We start from the raw sequence: 15,549 nt of genomic DNA on the forward strand, positions 1-15,549 counted from the left end.
TACTTAAAGGTGGAAGTTGTTTTGCGGAATATTGCTAAAAATAATAACAAACTAAATTTAAACTATGGATTTCCGCAAAGTAACGCCTGATTCCATTAACTAATAAATAAACAATAAAAAGAACTTTAGTTCAAAAAGGTTTTATTAGATAGTTGATTGGTTGCAAATTGAGCGTTTTAAGCTCTGCCGTTATCCAGTCTTTGGCTGAAGATAAACTACCGACTATGGCTGCATCATTATAGCACGATCTTCTGGCTACACCTCTCACATCGTTACTCTGCAATGCAATAAAGAGACTTAAACACATTCTACAAGTGTCAAACAATACAAGAAATTTTGTGTTCAAACTGTTAAGTTTATAATCTACTTTAGATCCTTTACAATTGAGTAAAATAAATTAAATGAAATATTTAGGGCCTGGTGCACCACTTCCTAATAAGGCTATCCACCAATTAACTTGACAGATCAAGTATGGAGAATCTGTCAAAAAAGTTGTGAATAGCCTATTAGGCACTTTATCAGAAAGTGGTGAAACAGGCCCTTAAGTAATAAAGTATGTGCAGTGTATGTTTGTTACTTCATGTTTATGCTACCGATTTTGGTTAAAATTTAGGATAGAGCTCAAGCTCTACATTCTTGATTAAGACAAGCAGATGGCGGACCTAAGTAATTTGGTCGCGTTATGTCAAACCCAGCCGACAGATCACGACTAGCTATGACTATAGACCTATGTCATTTGGTCGGATCATGTCAATCATGATATTCCACTGCCTATACGAATAAATTCCTTCGATGGTACTATCAGATAAGTTTATTCATTGGCAGATGGCGGACGTACGAATTTAGGTCGCGTTTTGTCAAACCCACCAGACAGATGACCATTAAGTTGACATAATCCAACCAATTGACGTAGTTCCGTCAACTGCCTATGAATAAATTTCTTCGATGGTACATACTCCTTCGCAATAAATCGGAGAGCCGTAGGCGATGATGCAGTAGTCCTCTCGGTCAGTTTTCCTACTGCACGCCGCGTCCGGAGTGTCGCCGCTGCCAGAGCATCCTCCAGGTGTAGATGTCAGCAAGGTCTGGAGTAAATTATAAGCACACACATAACAAATTATAAGACTTAATCTGAAATAATTGATTTAGTTATTGTAAGAAGTAAATTAAAGTATTTGTTGTTATAGAAGGAAACAAAATACATAATATCTGAAAATGTCAAGTCTCTACCTATCACCGTTCTGGAGACAGACAGACGGACAGACAGCAAAGTCTTAATTTTAATTGTGGTTAATTTAATGAGCTACAAGTTTATTTCTGTATTTTTTTTCTGTATATTTGACAATAATCGCGATACGGGTCGAACATGTCGAAATTATACTTTGACTTGTTTTTTGCAGTTATTTCCGTAAATATTGATTTTACAATAAAAGTTATAAGGACTAAAGTTGTAGAGAATCAAATTTGCGACAAAAATCCTTATCATTTTCTTAAAAAAATAAAATAAAGGAGATATAGCTAAAAAATATTAGACCTTTAAACCGATATGGCGGCTTACACGAATTTTCGTGTCGAATTTTTGAATTTAAGCTATTTGTGACCACCTCTAAACACTGGTCCAAAAAAAATTCTGACTATAATTAATTAAAAAAAAACTAACTCTACTAACAGATTAGCATAACGTCTCACGCAATTGAAGTCTATCAAATCCTTAGGGTCAATTCAGACCGCAACGCGCCTCGTCTCGCCTCGTCGCGTTGCCGTCTGAATTGACCCTTATACATTTAGAAATGCATCTACGCATCGCTTTGCGGTCTGAATTAACCTAGAATAAACCCTCATTGGTGCCTATCTAAGATTTAAGTTTCTTAAGTACATAAACACACTTCTGATACCGAAAAGATTTTGGAGTCACTATCAATAATTACCGAGACAATTTTGTTGTTCCCGTCAAATCCGAAGCCGAGACATGCTCCTTTGACTGGCGCCTCCAGCCCCAGACACGCGCCTATCCACTTCTGCTGACCCCAGCTTACGTCTTCCTGGAGTACCACGAGACCGAAATCGAATTCATGGGTGCCTAAAAAAATAAAAACAATTTTCGTTAATTTAAACTTTTTTGGCCATGTGGACTACTTGAAGAAAAAGGTTGGAATCGTTGCAAAAATTCAAAAGCATGTGCTATTATAAATTACGAATACGAATATTTGAAAATAAAGCTGCGCATCCATTAGAGCAGCCTTAGGCCGAGAGCCTCGACTTGAAGCAAACCGAGGCAGCGGAGAGAGGAAGTGGAGACGCTAACTCAGGTTTGTTCCGCTGCACCCCGCGGGTGGTTTTAGTGAGTAAGAGTCTCACATACGCCCGGGGGGTGCTTTAGCTAACTGAGGCACATCCCCACCCGGGGCACCCATGATGGGTTTTACCCTGCGCAAAAAAAAAGAAAAATCTCCACTTGCACGGACTCAGGTCGAGCGGCTGCCTCGCCCTGAGTTTGCTTCAAATGGATACGCAGCTTATCATATATAGCAGACCCCAAACAATTGCTAGGAACTAGAAATTTCTTTGCGACTTCGTGCAAGCGAAATTAAATTTCGCGGAAACCAATATGATGATATTCTATACTTACGCCAAAATAGTACATATTTTGATGTAAAACTTGCCTGTGTTGTAATTCGGATGGAGCTTCGTGCTGCGAATGGCGTATTGCTGTTTTGGCTTCGGTGAAGTCGGTACCTGTGCCCACATTGTAACGTTTTGGGCACCAAGTATACAGCTGGCTGACGTTAATATCACTTTGGGGCCGATCATAGACCCCATACAATACAACCCTGTTTCGAACATGTCATTCAGTGTGCCCCTGTAAAATAAAAATATAGGCTTAGCCAAAAAGTGGCCCCGTACCATGTGAGTTTCTTACGCCGGTGGTCTTGGCTCCCGAAAGCTCCCGAACCGGTGGTAGATCAACGAGTAGGACGTTCTAAAAGTATTTGATTTTTTTTCATAAATAAATAATTTTTTACTTTTTTTTAGGATGCTGAACATTTTTTCACTCGAACAGAGACGTAGTCGGATTAAGTCAAGGTTAGTGAGGTGATAAAGTCGTAGATTTGCTCTTCAAATTTAAGGCAATATTCTTTAAAATTCATGTACCTACTGTTAGAAAACTTGATTCTTAGGCAGGTTCCTATTTCCTAGGGACTTAATATGTAGTTTGGTCGCGATACGTCAAACCTAGCCGACAGATCACAATTAACATTGAGTTGACTGTTGACATGATCCGACCAAATGACGTTGGTCTGTCAACTGCACAGGAATCAATTTCCTCGATGGTACATTAAGAGATCGCAGAAAGCAAAATTTACCATTTTATAATTATTATTTTTACTTGATAATAAGCTACGAATAAACTTCAATTTTTAAACATAGATATTATATACTACATTGTAACAAAGATATTGTATCTAATTTTCAAATTTTTTTCAATTTAATTTCAAAACGGTGCATTCAACCGAATCAATATCATAAAACAGAATGTAAAATTCTCTTACCGAGGGACTATACTAGCAGATTTTGCAAAATTTTGTATATTGATCGAGTTATTACGAAAAAACCATTTTGGTAGGTCCGCGTCTTTCTTATTCACCCGGCATATGAATGAAAGGCGTAAAAGTGAAGAGACAAGGACGATGTTTTATTTTTTGCCTATTTAGCCATTTAGAAATGTATTTAAGACGACATGCTCAACTTTAGATCAAGCGTTATAATTATCCTTTAAACTATTTTTGTGGAAAATATTTAGGATGATTTGTCTGCGTGTTTTCTTTATAAAATTAAAATAATACGTATAGATAATACCACAGAGAAAGTGCATACTTATTTTCCTTAGTCTATGATAATACTTAACGAAAGTATAATATGAACTCACTTGTGAAGAGTAGCACACCATGGGCAATCTACTGATTGTATAGGCATACAAGCCGTGCTAGTGCTGCCGACTTCTGAAAATTATAAACCATAAAACTGTACAGACTCTCTTATTCCACTAATCATTAAGACGAACAAAGACAGCATTTCAAAAAGTTTGTGTTAACATTCTATGGCAACACCTGTTTACTCTCTGATTTAAGGCGTAAAGTTCTTTTATCAAATTGTTTAATGAATCAGGCACAAATAGTTTTTAAGTGTGCCGAAGGCTTGAGACGCTTAGCTTTTTTTTTTGCCTAGCCGACTAAAATACCGACTACTTCGACAATCGCCAAGACAATCAGAGTTGAAATGCGGCACGAATAAAAAAAAACCGGCCAAGTGCGAGTTGGACTCGCAGCAGCAATAAGGTTTATTTTTATGAAATTAAAAGGAAACATGATGTTTTTCCAAGACCAAAAGTAGCCTATGTTACTCTCTATCCTTTCAACTAAGTTGATGCCAAAAATCAAGTCAATTGGTTGCTTCGTTAGGCTATGAAGAAAGGACAAACAAACAAATACACTTTCGCATTAATTATAATATTAGTATGGATAGTTGTTTCCCGCGACTTCGTAGGCGTTACCATAGTATAATAACGGAAATGGATAATACTCTCCTTTTTATGGTCCTTTACTCAAATGGTAAAAAACGGAACCCGAGTACAAAGATATTATAATATCAGCCTGTCCGTCTGTCCATATCCAGGCAAAGCCTCCCTCATATTAATCAAATGACACTCGAAATCTGTATGTTTCACATGTTTCACTATTAATTAATAACTTAGATTATAATATAAAAATGGCTATAAAAGACAGGAACGATAAAGTCCTAAGCCACATGGCGGGTAGATTCGACACAGAACGATATCTTTTTAACAACCTAGAAACTCCACCCAGCTTGAGTGACCCCTCTCCACCAAGCCAATGTCACAACATCTAAAGGCAAAGGGTGGAGCAGCATAAAATCTAAGGAAATCGGAAAATGTCGGATCTACTGGCCGCCACACCGACTGGGACCTCACCGTTCAAAACATTAATATTATTATTATGCAATTTATAAAACAATAAATGTATATATTTATTTATTATATGTATAACATATTATACTCTATTCTATTAAATATATATATACACATATTAAAAAAAAAAAAAAAAAAAAAAAAGTGTCCATGGCGCGATGGACCACAATTAATTAAAATTCATAATATTATTTCAATTATCCTTGGTGCAAAAAATCTAAATAATAAAATAACAAAAAAAGGATATGGACGAACAGTCTATAGACGGCCCCAATTTTATAATAAAAAAAAAAAAAAAAACTTAGTTTGTTCCTAAGGAATAAGAATTAAAACTCAACACTAACGACGCAACATGTTTTTGCTTGGCAACATTACCAGGAGGGGGGGGGGTATGGGGGGGGCGCAGCCAGCCAGACAGACAGACAGACATACATGACGAATCTATAAGGGTTCCGTTTTTGCCATTTGGCTACGGAACCCTAAAAAAGTAACTAATTCAACTTAAACTTTATTTACTACGAGTACATGAAGACCTCTGCGTGCTATTATAATATTTCACTCTACAAATAATTAAGTTCAAAACTTGAATATTACAGAAGTTGATTTTTTAAAATACCCGAATGTACTATTGAGTGATTTCGATAGGTTTTTCGTGGTACTTGCCATTTTCTTTGCCATTATTCTCATTACTTTCTTTTTTCCCAGGTGGTGTGTCCGTTTGTTCCTCCGAGTCGTCGTCATATCTCGGACGAAGGCAGCACCATTCGTTGTCCCTGCACTGTTTCTTTTCTCTAAAAAATCAGAAGCGACTTATGTAAGTGCAATGATTGTACCTATAATTTAAATGCCGTATGTAATATTAATTGTATAGGTTATTCTGTAACTAAACACTATAAAATAAAGAATACAGTAATATAATTTACATCATGCACCTAAAGTATCTTACCTATGTGTACTTTACCTATGCTTACTTTTACTTCCGTACGTACGTACTTCTTACTTTTAAGATTTAAATCGCATCTTGAACATTGAAATCTTATACCTTAATTTATAATTATGAATTATGTTGTTTGCTACTTTTACTATTTTTGCCCTAACTGAGGAGTAACGTATGCCGAATTTACATCAGGGAACTAGCGTTACGCAACACTCATATTGGGATGAGTTTCATGTAAGTAGTTGCAGCACGTTTAAATCTCTCTCTAACTAAAACTCATTAATATAATACTGTTATGAATTGAACAATTGAACCAACGACATGACTTTGTCAACATCAAAGCTTTTGCCTTCGTTGGTTTGTTGTTATAAGTATTTATATCCGTATTTTACTAACAATTTCTTCCACAGTGTCTAATTTCATAGTTTACATAATAACATTGTGGGCTGCCTCTCTAGCATCTTTATTTTTATATTGGGGTGTTTTGAATCCCGACACTCGTTTGCTCCTATACCAATAGTTCCTCCCTTTTAATAAATGAAATGTTATTCTCACCTCAATTCGCTATCATCAATGATACCGTAACCCGCGATTTCATGCTCCGCAGTACAATACTTCTCGAGTACACATATTCCCTTTATGTTATTTGTATTATTTACAAAACACTCTCTAGTCTTGTTTGCTCCTGAAAAAAATATTACAACAATTATTATTTCGGTTTTCGCTAATATTCATAAAATAAACATTTATGGCAGACTAGATAACGCCCGCAACTCCGCTGCGCCAAAACTCGTTTATCGCGCGGGAACCGTACATTTTGCTGGGACAAAAAGTATCCTATGTCCTTTCCCGGGACTCAAAGTAGGTATCTCCATACAAAATTTCAGCAAAATCGGTTCTGCGGTTTGGGCGTGAAGAGGTAACAGACAGACAGACGGACAGACAGACAGACACACTTTTATATTTATAATATTAGTATGGATTTACATTGACTCAGTAACTGTCCTTAGTCCATTGCCCTGTCAGCACACTGCCATAGTGTAAATTGATTTAAAGTCAGCAGTGTACACTGACTCAATGTAAATCTGCCTTTACACTAAAGCACTGACACGTCAGTGGACTGACTTCAGTTACTGACTCGATGTAAATATGCCTTTATTCTACAAAACAATTATAAAGATATTATAAATGTTAATGTTATTCCCGACTTACTGGCAGCTACTTTCCAACTTGCCGAAGTTAGATTAAAAGTATAGGAAGATTTAAAACTGCGTAAATCAAAATTATTCTGAACACAATTAGTAATGATAAAAACTGATGAATCTAGTCTTCTTGTCTTGAGTAATCTAGTTTCAAATAACTTCAGTAACTTTGACTTCCGTCACCTCAGTCCACCCGTGATCACGGACGCTGAATATTATAGAAGAAAAAAGTAGGGAATAGTCGAAACGCCGAGATTAAGAAAAGTGATGCAATAAAAAATTCCGAGTCCGAGTCCGAGAGTGAGTCGCAGAATTTCGGTCGCGTAAATATATTTTCATGCTAATCATGACTCACAAAATTACGCTCGTGTGAATCAAATAGGACTTTTGTATGAAACTGAATGCAGCAGAATTTCTGCCAGCCGGAATTCTGCGACTCACAACTCACAAATTACGCTCGTTTGGCTTCACCCTAAGTGTTAAAACTTTTTTCCTCCAAACTGACCTCGTATGTCTGGATTCAAAGAGAAACCTTGTGCACGTATTATTTGAATAGTAGTTAATGCGAAGTACGACAAAAGCAGTAACTTTGCCAAATCTTTCGAACACATCTGAAAAAAAAATATATGCTTAGAAATCTGCTAATGAAAATTAAATGTATTATAATTCAAACTTTCATTACATATTTACTGTGTGAAGATAGTTTTAAAATAAATAGAATATTCTGTTACAATATATTTTAAATAAATTTTAATTAAACGTCAGTGCATTAATCGGAAATTAAAAAAAATGTATAATATTCAAACAACAATATACATTACCATGCAAGGAGATTTTGCACTTACTATGAATATAATAATATTAACTGTTTTCTCTGTATGTTATATTGAACTATTCGATAAGACTGACCCTGTAACCTCATGATTCAAGAAATAGCTAATAATCTCGGGTTTACCCATATTTTATTTGTTTGCGCCAATTTCCCAGTAAAAGACTAAGTACCAACTTACATTAGAAAGAGAAAAAATATAATAATATTTTAGTTGCGTTTCATGCAAAAAATTAAAATTGTTAGTTATTCTTAAATTTATATGGTATAATTAGAAGAAGTTTTTTAAGGTATTGGATGTTTTTAGAGCTACATCTAACACATAAAAATTAGCTGATCATACTTACGTTTAACGGTGAAAGCAATATTGAAGAAACAATTCTATCTTACTAATTATTATGTACTTTTGCAGTACAATATCTAGACTTCAATAAACAACAGCCACACTTTTAGTAATAATTTTATGATTAAATCAATTAGCTATATTTTACATTCTAAATTATTAGTCACGTCTAGTGTATCACTCATATAATTATGTGATGTTACCTTATTACATTTGCAATAATATTTTTGATTATAACACAAACACTAACACCGTTGCCAGCAACGCGTTATTTACATCTGTTACACTTTGTGTTACCGGTTTAAAAACTGGTTTTACATTTTTTTATTCTTTTGGTGCGGAAAATAGCTGGTCTACCGTCTCGTCTAAGTCTCAAATCGTCTAAGTCTAAATCGCAAAGTTTATAATGTTATACACAGGTTTGTTAACTAATTAGCTAAAAAAATATATTATATTGGTCATCATGAATGTCATCATTTTCAGCATTTATTTAGTTTTATTATTTTAATGCACTCAAACTTCTAATTATACAAAAAGAACGCCTGCGTTTATCGACCACTCAAATGCTTGGAAACGTGTATGTGTTCTTACTTGGACAGGCATTAAACATTTATTTCTATGATGTACAGTAACTCATACAAGCTTTGCCCTGCAGGGTGCAGCTATAATAATAGAAGCTAGTTACATGAGTTAGCAGTTTATCCAGACTTAATCTAGCACTCCACTTAGCCGAGCAATAACGTGAGATTACTAAGGTTTTGCTAGGTGCACTAACAATGTTTGGTACAAATAACGTACAATATAAGGTGTCAATAGATAAGACTTAGAACATCTTGTAACTAACGAATATTAATACTGTATTTTTATAAGCAGTTACATGAACGTTTTCTTAATGTATTTCTTAATTCTTGATTATGCTAGAAAAAGAAATGAAAAATGTATTCATAAATTTATTTGCACCCTGCTTAAGAAATTTGAATTTTAAAGGAAAGCAAATTGCAAAAGGACTATCAAATGGTTGACGAGAACAAAAGAAAATCGAAGGGGCAAAGTCGCGTCCACAATAAAAACACCACAAGCGCTGATTTTTCTGTATCTTATGTTCAGTGCGCGTAGTATATTCAAAGACAACCGACGATCCTCCTCTGAAATAGTAAAAAAAAATAATGTTAGAAATGTACTTACAAAAAAATAATACTTTCCCAGTTCTTAGAGTATCTTTATACCAGCAGCTTTATCGATTTAACGATTTGACTATGACCACATTTGAGTATGAACACAGAACTTACTCAAATCGTTAAATCGATAAAGCTGCTGGTATAAATATACTCTAAGACCTGTGAAAATAAGCCCCGATTTGTTTCATTTTCTAAACTTACGAGTAGATACTACATTATATTTCCGAGAATTCGATCTGAACAAAAACACGATATCTTAAAATTTTCTCGATTGGAAAAAAATCATAAAGATGCATCTAATTTTCAAGAATTTTTCATTGATTGCCATAACCGTGCATTGAACTAAGTTAATATTTTAACACATTGTACAAAATTCTATCATCGAGAAACCGACCTAGCGGATTTTTTAAATGTTGTATATAAGTATTTATCGAGCTATTGAGAAAAAACTAATTTGGCGATAAATTCGCGTCGTCCTTTTTCACCTGGCATATGGAAGACGGGCGTGAGTGTGAAGAGAGAAGGACGATGTTTGATTTTTTGGGTTAGTCGCCCTCTTAATATTAGATCCTTACATATGAAATTGACGTTTTGTTGTACAGGCCACTTTGATCTCAAATATCTTCTTTGTTTAAGAATTCCAAAGCAGTCATTCATTTATTTTTTCTTGATATTTTTTTCTTTGGAGTCGTTTATATCGCACAATTGAAAAAATTAAATATAGATTTATTTAAATTTTCCTACAAGGAAAAAAATTAAACTCTGATGTGGCAGTCCAAACCGCATTCAAAGAATTTATTGACTGAGTCTCTCCGTTTTTTTAGAAAAGGGATCAACTAACTACCCTTAAGATGGCAAAGATGCATCGATAACAATGGTATGCACTTACTTTGATTAATTAAATATATTTTACAAAAAAAAAACGACTTTATTTTCCTCCCATACAAAACGCCAATTTCATATGTAAGGACCTACTATTAGTATAGGGTTTCTCAGAACAATACTCACTTGAACAGCTCTTTTGCAATAGCAACAATGCGGATAGTCTTATAGATTCTATTATCTCGTATAATCTGTTGCACGAAACACACAATATAATTTCTAACATCAGTCCCCTGCTAATCCAAGTTATGACACCCAACATGTGACTCGTTGCTGTTGTATTTTCAGTTGCCTTAAAATTATAATTCGTAAGTATGATTTCCTGATTTATATATAGGGTGTAACAAAACAAAGTGATAATAATACTTTAGGGTGTGTATGTTTCCCTTATATAGTGTGAAAGTGATGTAAAATTAGCAGCGCTGCACCCATAAAAAAATGTTCGTTCAGCGCTGATACTTTCACAATGAACTCTATTTAAGGGAAACATACACACCCTATAGTATTATTATCACTTTGTTTTATGACATTTATAAAACGGACGATTTTTTTTATCTTTACGAATAAGTAGAGATAGTAAAAAAGAAAGTACTATTTACATTTAATTTCTTCCACATGATCCATATTTGTATGTATGACAAGGAATGAACGAACTCCGTGACCACATGCGTAAACGTCTGCAACACATTTTATCAAAAAATTATTACACGGACTAAAAGAGCTTAATAATTATTTTTTAATACATACCGGGACTTTAGATGCTTTTTCTGTAATTATAATGGCGTCAATTATATCTTCCATAATAATTGAGAGCATGTTTCCATTATTTGGCACATTAAGATTAGTATCCGTATCTTCAAATGAATCATATTTTTCTATCATGTTTCGCAGCAAGTCGTTGTAATGTTGTCCTTTTTTCGCTATGAATAATATAACGATGACGTAGTAGATAATTTGCAAGTCGAATATAATCGTCGAAAACACGAGCACACATCTACTCCAGATCCATGTCGAATCTACCAATATTTTGGTGACAGTAAAAACGGTAAAGCTGGTAATAATGATAATATTTAATTTCATAGATAATCTCTTAAAATATCTGCAGTCATTGCTGCACAGCTTACGATCGATAGCTTGAAGTAGGACGAGTAATTCTACGTTGTGATCACTATTGCAGATTGTGACAAAATTGTGCATAGTGTGACTGGCACAGTAAATCGCGTATGTCAGAGCGTATATGAAACAGATAATTTTATTTCTGAAAATCTCCGAGAAATTGTCGATTATAATCGTTAATATCCAATAAAAGAAAACGTTAGGAATGACGCTGAAAAATGCATACAGTTTAGTGTTTTTGGAAATATTATTACCGGATAAGACATATTTACGAGCACCGAAAGGAATGCTTAGATAGTAGAAGGGTTTGAAAATTTCAACGAATTCACTTTTCAACATGATCACTTTCGTCCTTCGTATGAATACTGAGAACTGGCGAGTGGACGATCAATACGTAATTTGTTAAGTACTGGTTCTTGTGAGTCAATTTATTTGATGGTGTTTATGAACTACTGCTAAATACATATTATAAGCTTAGATAAGACAGGTCAATAGCTAATATCGCAAAAAACGGTCGTTTATCATTTGAATTTTCAATGAAATAAACTTGACATCAATGAGAGTATAATATTAAGAAACATTATAATTCGCTCAAGTCTCATTATATTACTCTTACAAGTAGTACCTATTTAGTAAGTGTGGACTGTAGGCAGTATTGAATTTATATAATAAAACTCGGTATAAGATAAAACAAGATTCAATTTAACCACGAAAAATATCAAAATATAGTAAATATAAAAGACAATCTTATTGGTATAGATTACAGATAATTATCTCTACTTTGAAATAATATACTCTACCAGTCAGACCTGAGTCAGACAGTTAAATTAATGATATATTATACTCTATAGTCTATAGTTTAAAATATTACATTTTTTTATCTTACAAAGCTAATATCTCTCATCTCATTAATATTGAGAGATTTTATTATTAATATTGTAGTAGTAGGTAATATTGTAAGGCCGTAAACTTAAAAACAATATATGTTTATGATTGCAATCAACATTTACATATAAATATGTTTTTACTGTCTTATGAAGGAGATTAATCAAGGTAAAATGAACATTAAAAATAAAAATAATATGTTAAACTCGTACTTATATCTTTTAAGACAATAATTATTACAACTGTAAAACATAGTATAAGTTAGAAGAGCAATGCCGCGATGTCAAACTTTGCTCTACAGTTATGCAACTAGGATTATAAAAAGTATATATGTGTCTATCTTTCTCTGCTACTTCATTACGCAAATACTGAACTAACTGAACTATTTTTTTCTTTAATATCAAATTTCTATGTAGATACTTTTTGCGTCCCAGGCTTGTCCCAGGTAACCATATAAAATATTTTCGATGGAGATTTTTTTCGCATTTATAAACTGTGTTGTGGACTATGGTATTATAACTTCATATAATATAATAACATCATGTACTGGCTTGTCGGACTACGCGGTACCACAGAGTATATATTAGTAGTTTACAAGTTGTCATATACACCAGTGTTTTCCAACCAATGGGTCGAAACTGAGGGTAAGCCAGAGGTCAAAAGGACTGTGACAGTATAAAAATATATTTTTTTACAACCAGTATAAAAATTGACCAAGCCTAAAACGGTTTTGGCACGCACCTCTTGGAAAATATTATGTCTTCAGCCTAAGATAAACAACGAAAAGTCTTCTTCAAACTAACCTTGCATACTCATTACAATGATAGTAGTTTAATAACTCTGTGATAAATTGATAATTAATGTCTAGTCGTAAATTATTATGCGGTGTCTGCCACAAATCACAATCAAGTGTATAAATACTGCAGTAGATATCCTATTACATTATTAAAAGGCGCATTAAGGGGGCGACTAACCCTAAAGTGTCGATTTTATAATTCATTTTTATACTTGAAAATAAGCCCCGAATTGTTTCATTTTCTAAAATTAGATACTACATTATATTTCCGAGAATTCGATCTGAGCAAAAACACGATATCTTAAATTTTTCTCGATAGAAAAAAATCACAAAGATGCATCTAATTTTCACAAATTTTTCATTTATTGCCATAACCGTGCATTGAACTAAGTTAATATTTTAACACATTGTATAAAATTCTATCATTGAGAGATCGACCTAGCGGATTTTTTAAATGTTGTATATATGTCGTAGGATGATTTGATAAATCCGTGTTTTCGCGAAATCCCTAGAATTTTCGCGAAAATTCGATTTATCAAATCATCCTACGACATATATATATATATAAAAGGGAGGGACGATGTTTGATTTTTGGGGTTAGTCGCCCTCTTAATAACAAGCCTTTTAAGTACTGCAATTATTGAATTTTATTCCCATCTACTACAAATTTTAAAAAAGAATCATAATATTTAATCGTTTATTATAGTTTTTTAACATTAAATTTACTTACATTTTTTCTAAGCGACAGTTAGAATACCAATTTCTTTAAATTTATCTCTCAGAGATTCTAAAGCACACATTTTATAAATATAACTAGATGTCCCACGGCTTCGCCCGCGTAACTTAGGAATTTTACGGAAACCGTACATTTTCCCATAAAAAATAGCTTAAGTCCCTACTCCCTTCACTTGGTCTACTCTATGTCTGTGCTTAATATTGCCATAAAAATTGCTCCAGTAGTTCGTAATTTCTAATATTTCCCCCGTTTTTCCCACATTTTCCTGAGTTTCTTCGGTCGTATTAGCCTAAGCGTGATAATATACAGCCTATAGTCTTACTCGATAAATGAGCTATCTAACACTGAAATAAGTTTTTAAATCGGACCTGTAAGTTCCTGAGATTAATGCGTTCAAGCAAACATACTCTTCAGGTTTATAATATTAGGTAGGTATAGATTTTTTTTAATTATCGCAAATTATTTGACAAACTCGAGTCTCGATCTAAAAGACTATGAAAAGTACCAATAACAGGGTCATTATAGGCTCATAAGTCATAACCATGGGACGATGCATGGTATAATTTGGTAGTGATGATGATGATGAATGTAATTTGCATAGTAGTACATTATGCTTTCCGTCCTTAAAACAACGCCGAAACTACCAAACTTGTATCTATAGAGAATCAGGAGTTCTCTCAGCACCTTCCGAACCACGGTATACCTCGGTGCTAAATCTTACTTTTAAAATTTTGAAAATCGGATAACAAACGGAAGAGTAATCGTTGAACATAAGAAAACGAACGTAACACCTCCCCCATTTTGAAAGTCGGTTAAAATTGTAGCCTATGTGTTATTCTGATGTATAAGCTATGTTATTGTAAAGTTTCATTTAAATCCGTTCAGTAGTTTTTGCGTGAAAGAGTAACAAACATCCAAACATCCATACATCCAAACAAACTTTCGCCTTTATAATATTAGTAGGAAGTAGGATAGTAGGATTAGCTAGTAGGATATAATATGGCTCGCTCCTGCAGCACAAATATTGTATAAACGTCGGCAGCGTTTCCCCGTAAAAGGATTCTATATGACATCCTACTATGAAAAAAAATATATATACGAATACGTGCCGTGTCTTCGTCAGAAATTTCGTCAGGAAAGTTGAGACAGAAATGTTAGCAAAAACTTTTCAAACATTTTTCAAAGACCATCGCAACTTCTGGATCATTAATTCATTAGTATTTTTTTTATTTTCAAAGTATGGTTCCAAATCAGAGCTACGACAGGTGACATTTCCAGCCTCACCAGGTATTATTACCTGTCATGTTATTTTCTAAAAGTACAATTAGTAATATACGATTCTTCGGTTCGCTCCTAAGTCCTAAATAAAAAAAAACAAACCCTGTGTTTGTTGAGAGGATTTCTCCGAATCTAGAGATAATGCTTCTTCAGCTCTATTTCTTTTTTTCTTAGTTTATCAACCGGCAAACCGGCATGTGTTCAAAAAAACCGGCCACAAAATATGTCGAGGATAAAAAAATCATGTTTCTCGTGTTTAAAATAATACTAGATGACGCTCCAAACCGTATGATTTTCCGGGATAAGTAGCTATCCTATGTCCTTTCCCGGTATTGAAAGTATCTCTATACTCAGAAAAATCGGTTCAGCAGTTTGGGCGT

At 33.9% G+C, this 15,549-nt stretch overlaps 2 protein-coding genes across 2 annotated transcripts; both read right to left on the reverse strand.

Annotated features, from left to right (window-relative positions):
• Positions 1–124: 124 nt before the first annotated feature.
• Positions 125–7,830, reverse strand: LOC121729688. The gene is made up of 9 exons (XM_042118289.1): positions 7,809–7,830; positions 7,632–7,737; positions 6,480–6,609; positions 5,651–5,778; positions 3,929–4,001; positions 2,664–2,860; positions 1,929–2,080; positions 957–1,085; positions 125–277 (listed from the first exon to the last, which is right to left on the reverse strand). Exons 2-9 carry the CDS (start codon positions 7,735–7,737, stop codon positions 131–133), a joined length of 1,062 nt encoding a protein of 353 aa, XP_041974223.1. The 5' UTR covers positions 7,809–7,830; the 3' UTR covers positions 125–130.
• Positions 7,831–9,279: 1,449 nt separating this feature from the next.
• Positions 9,280–11,269, reverse strand: LOC121731368. The gene is made up of 4 exons (XM_042120776.1): positions 11,106–11,269; positions 10,958–11,035; positions 10,485–10,650; positions 9,280–9,443 (listed from the first exon to the last, which is right to left on the reverse strand). Exons 1-4 carry the CDS (start codon positions 11,238–11,240, stop codon positions 9,280–9,282), a joined length of 543 nt encoding a protein of 180 aa, XP_041976710.1. The 5' UTR covers positions 11,241–11,269.
• Positions 11,270–15,549: the final 4,280 nt, after the last annotated feature.

This window comes from Aricia agestis, chromosome 1, assembly GCF_905147365.1.
Source record: "Aricia agestis chromosome 1, ilAriAges1.1, whole genome shotgun sequence".
Classification (NCBI taxonomy): Eukaryota; Metazoa; Arthropoda; class Insecta; order Lepidoptera; family Lycaenidae; genus Aricia; species Aricia agestis.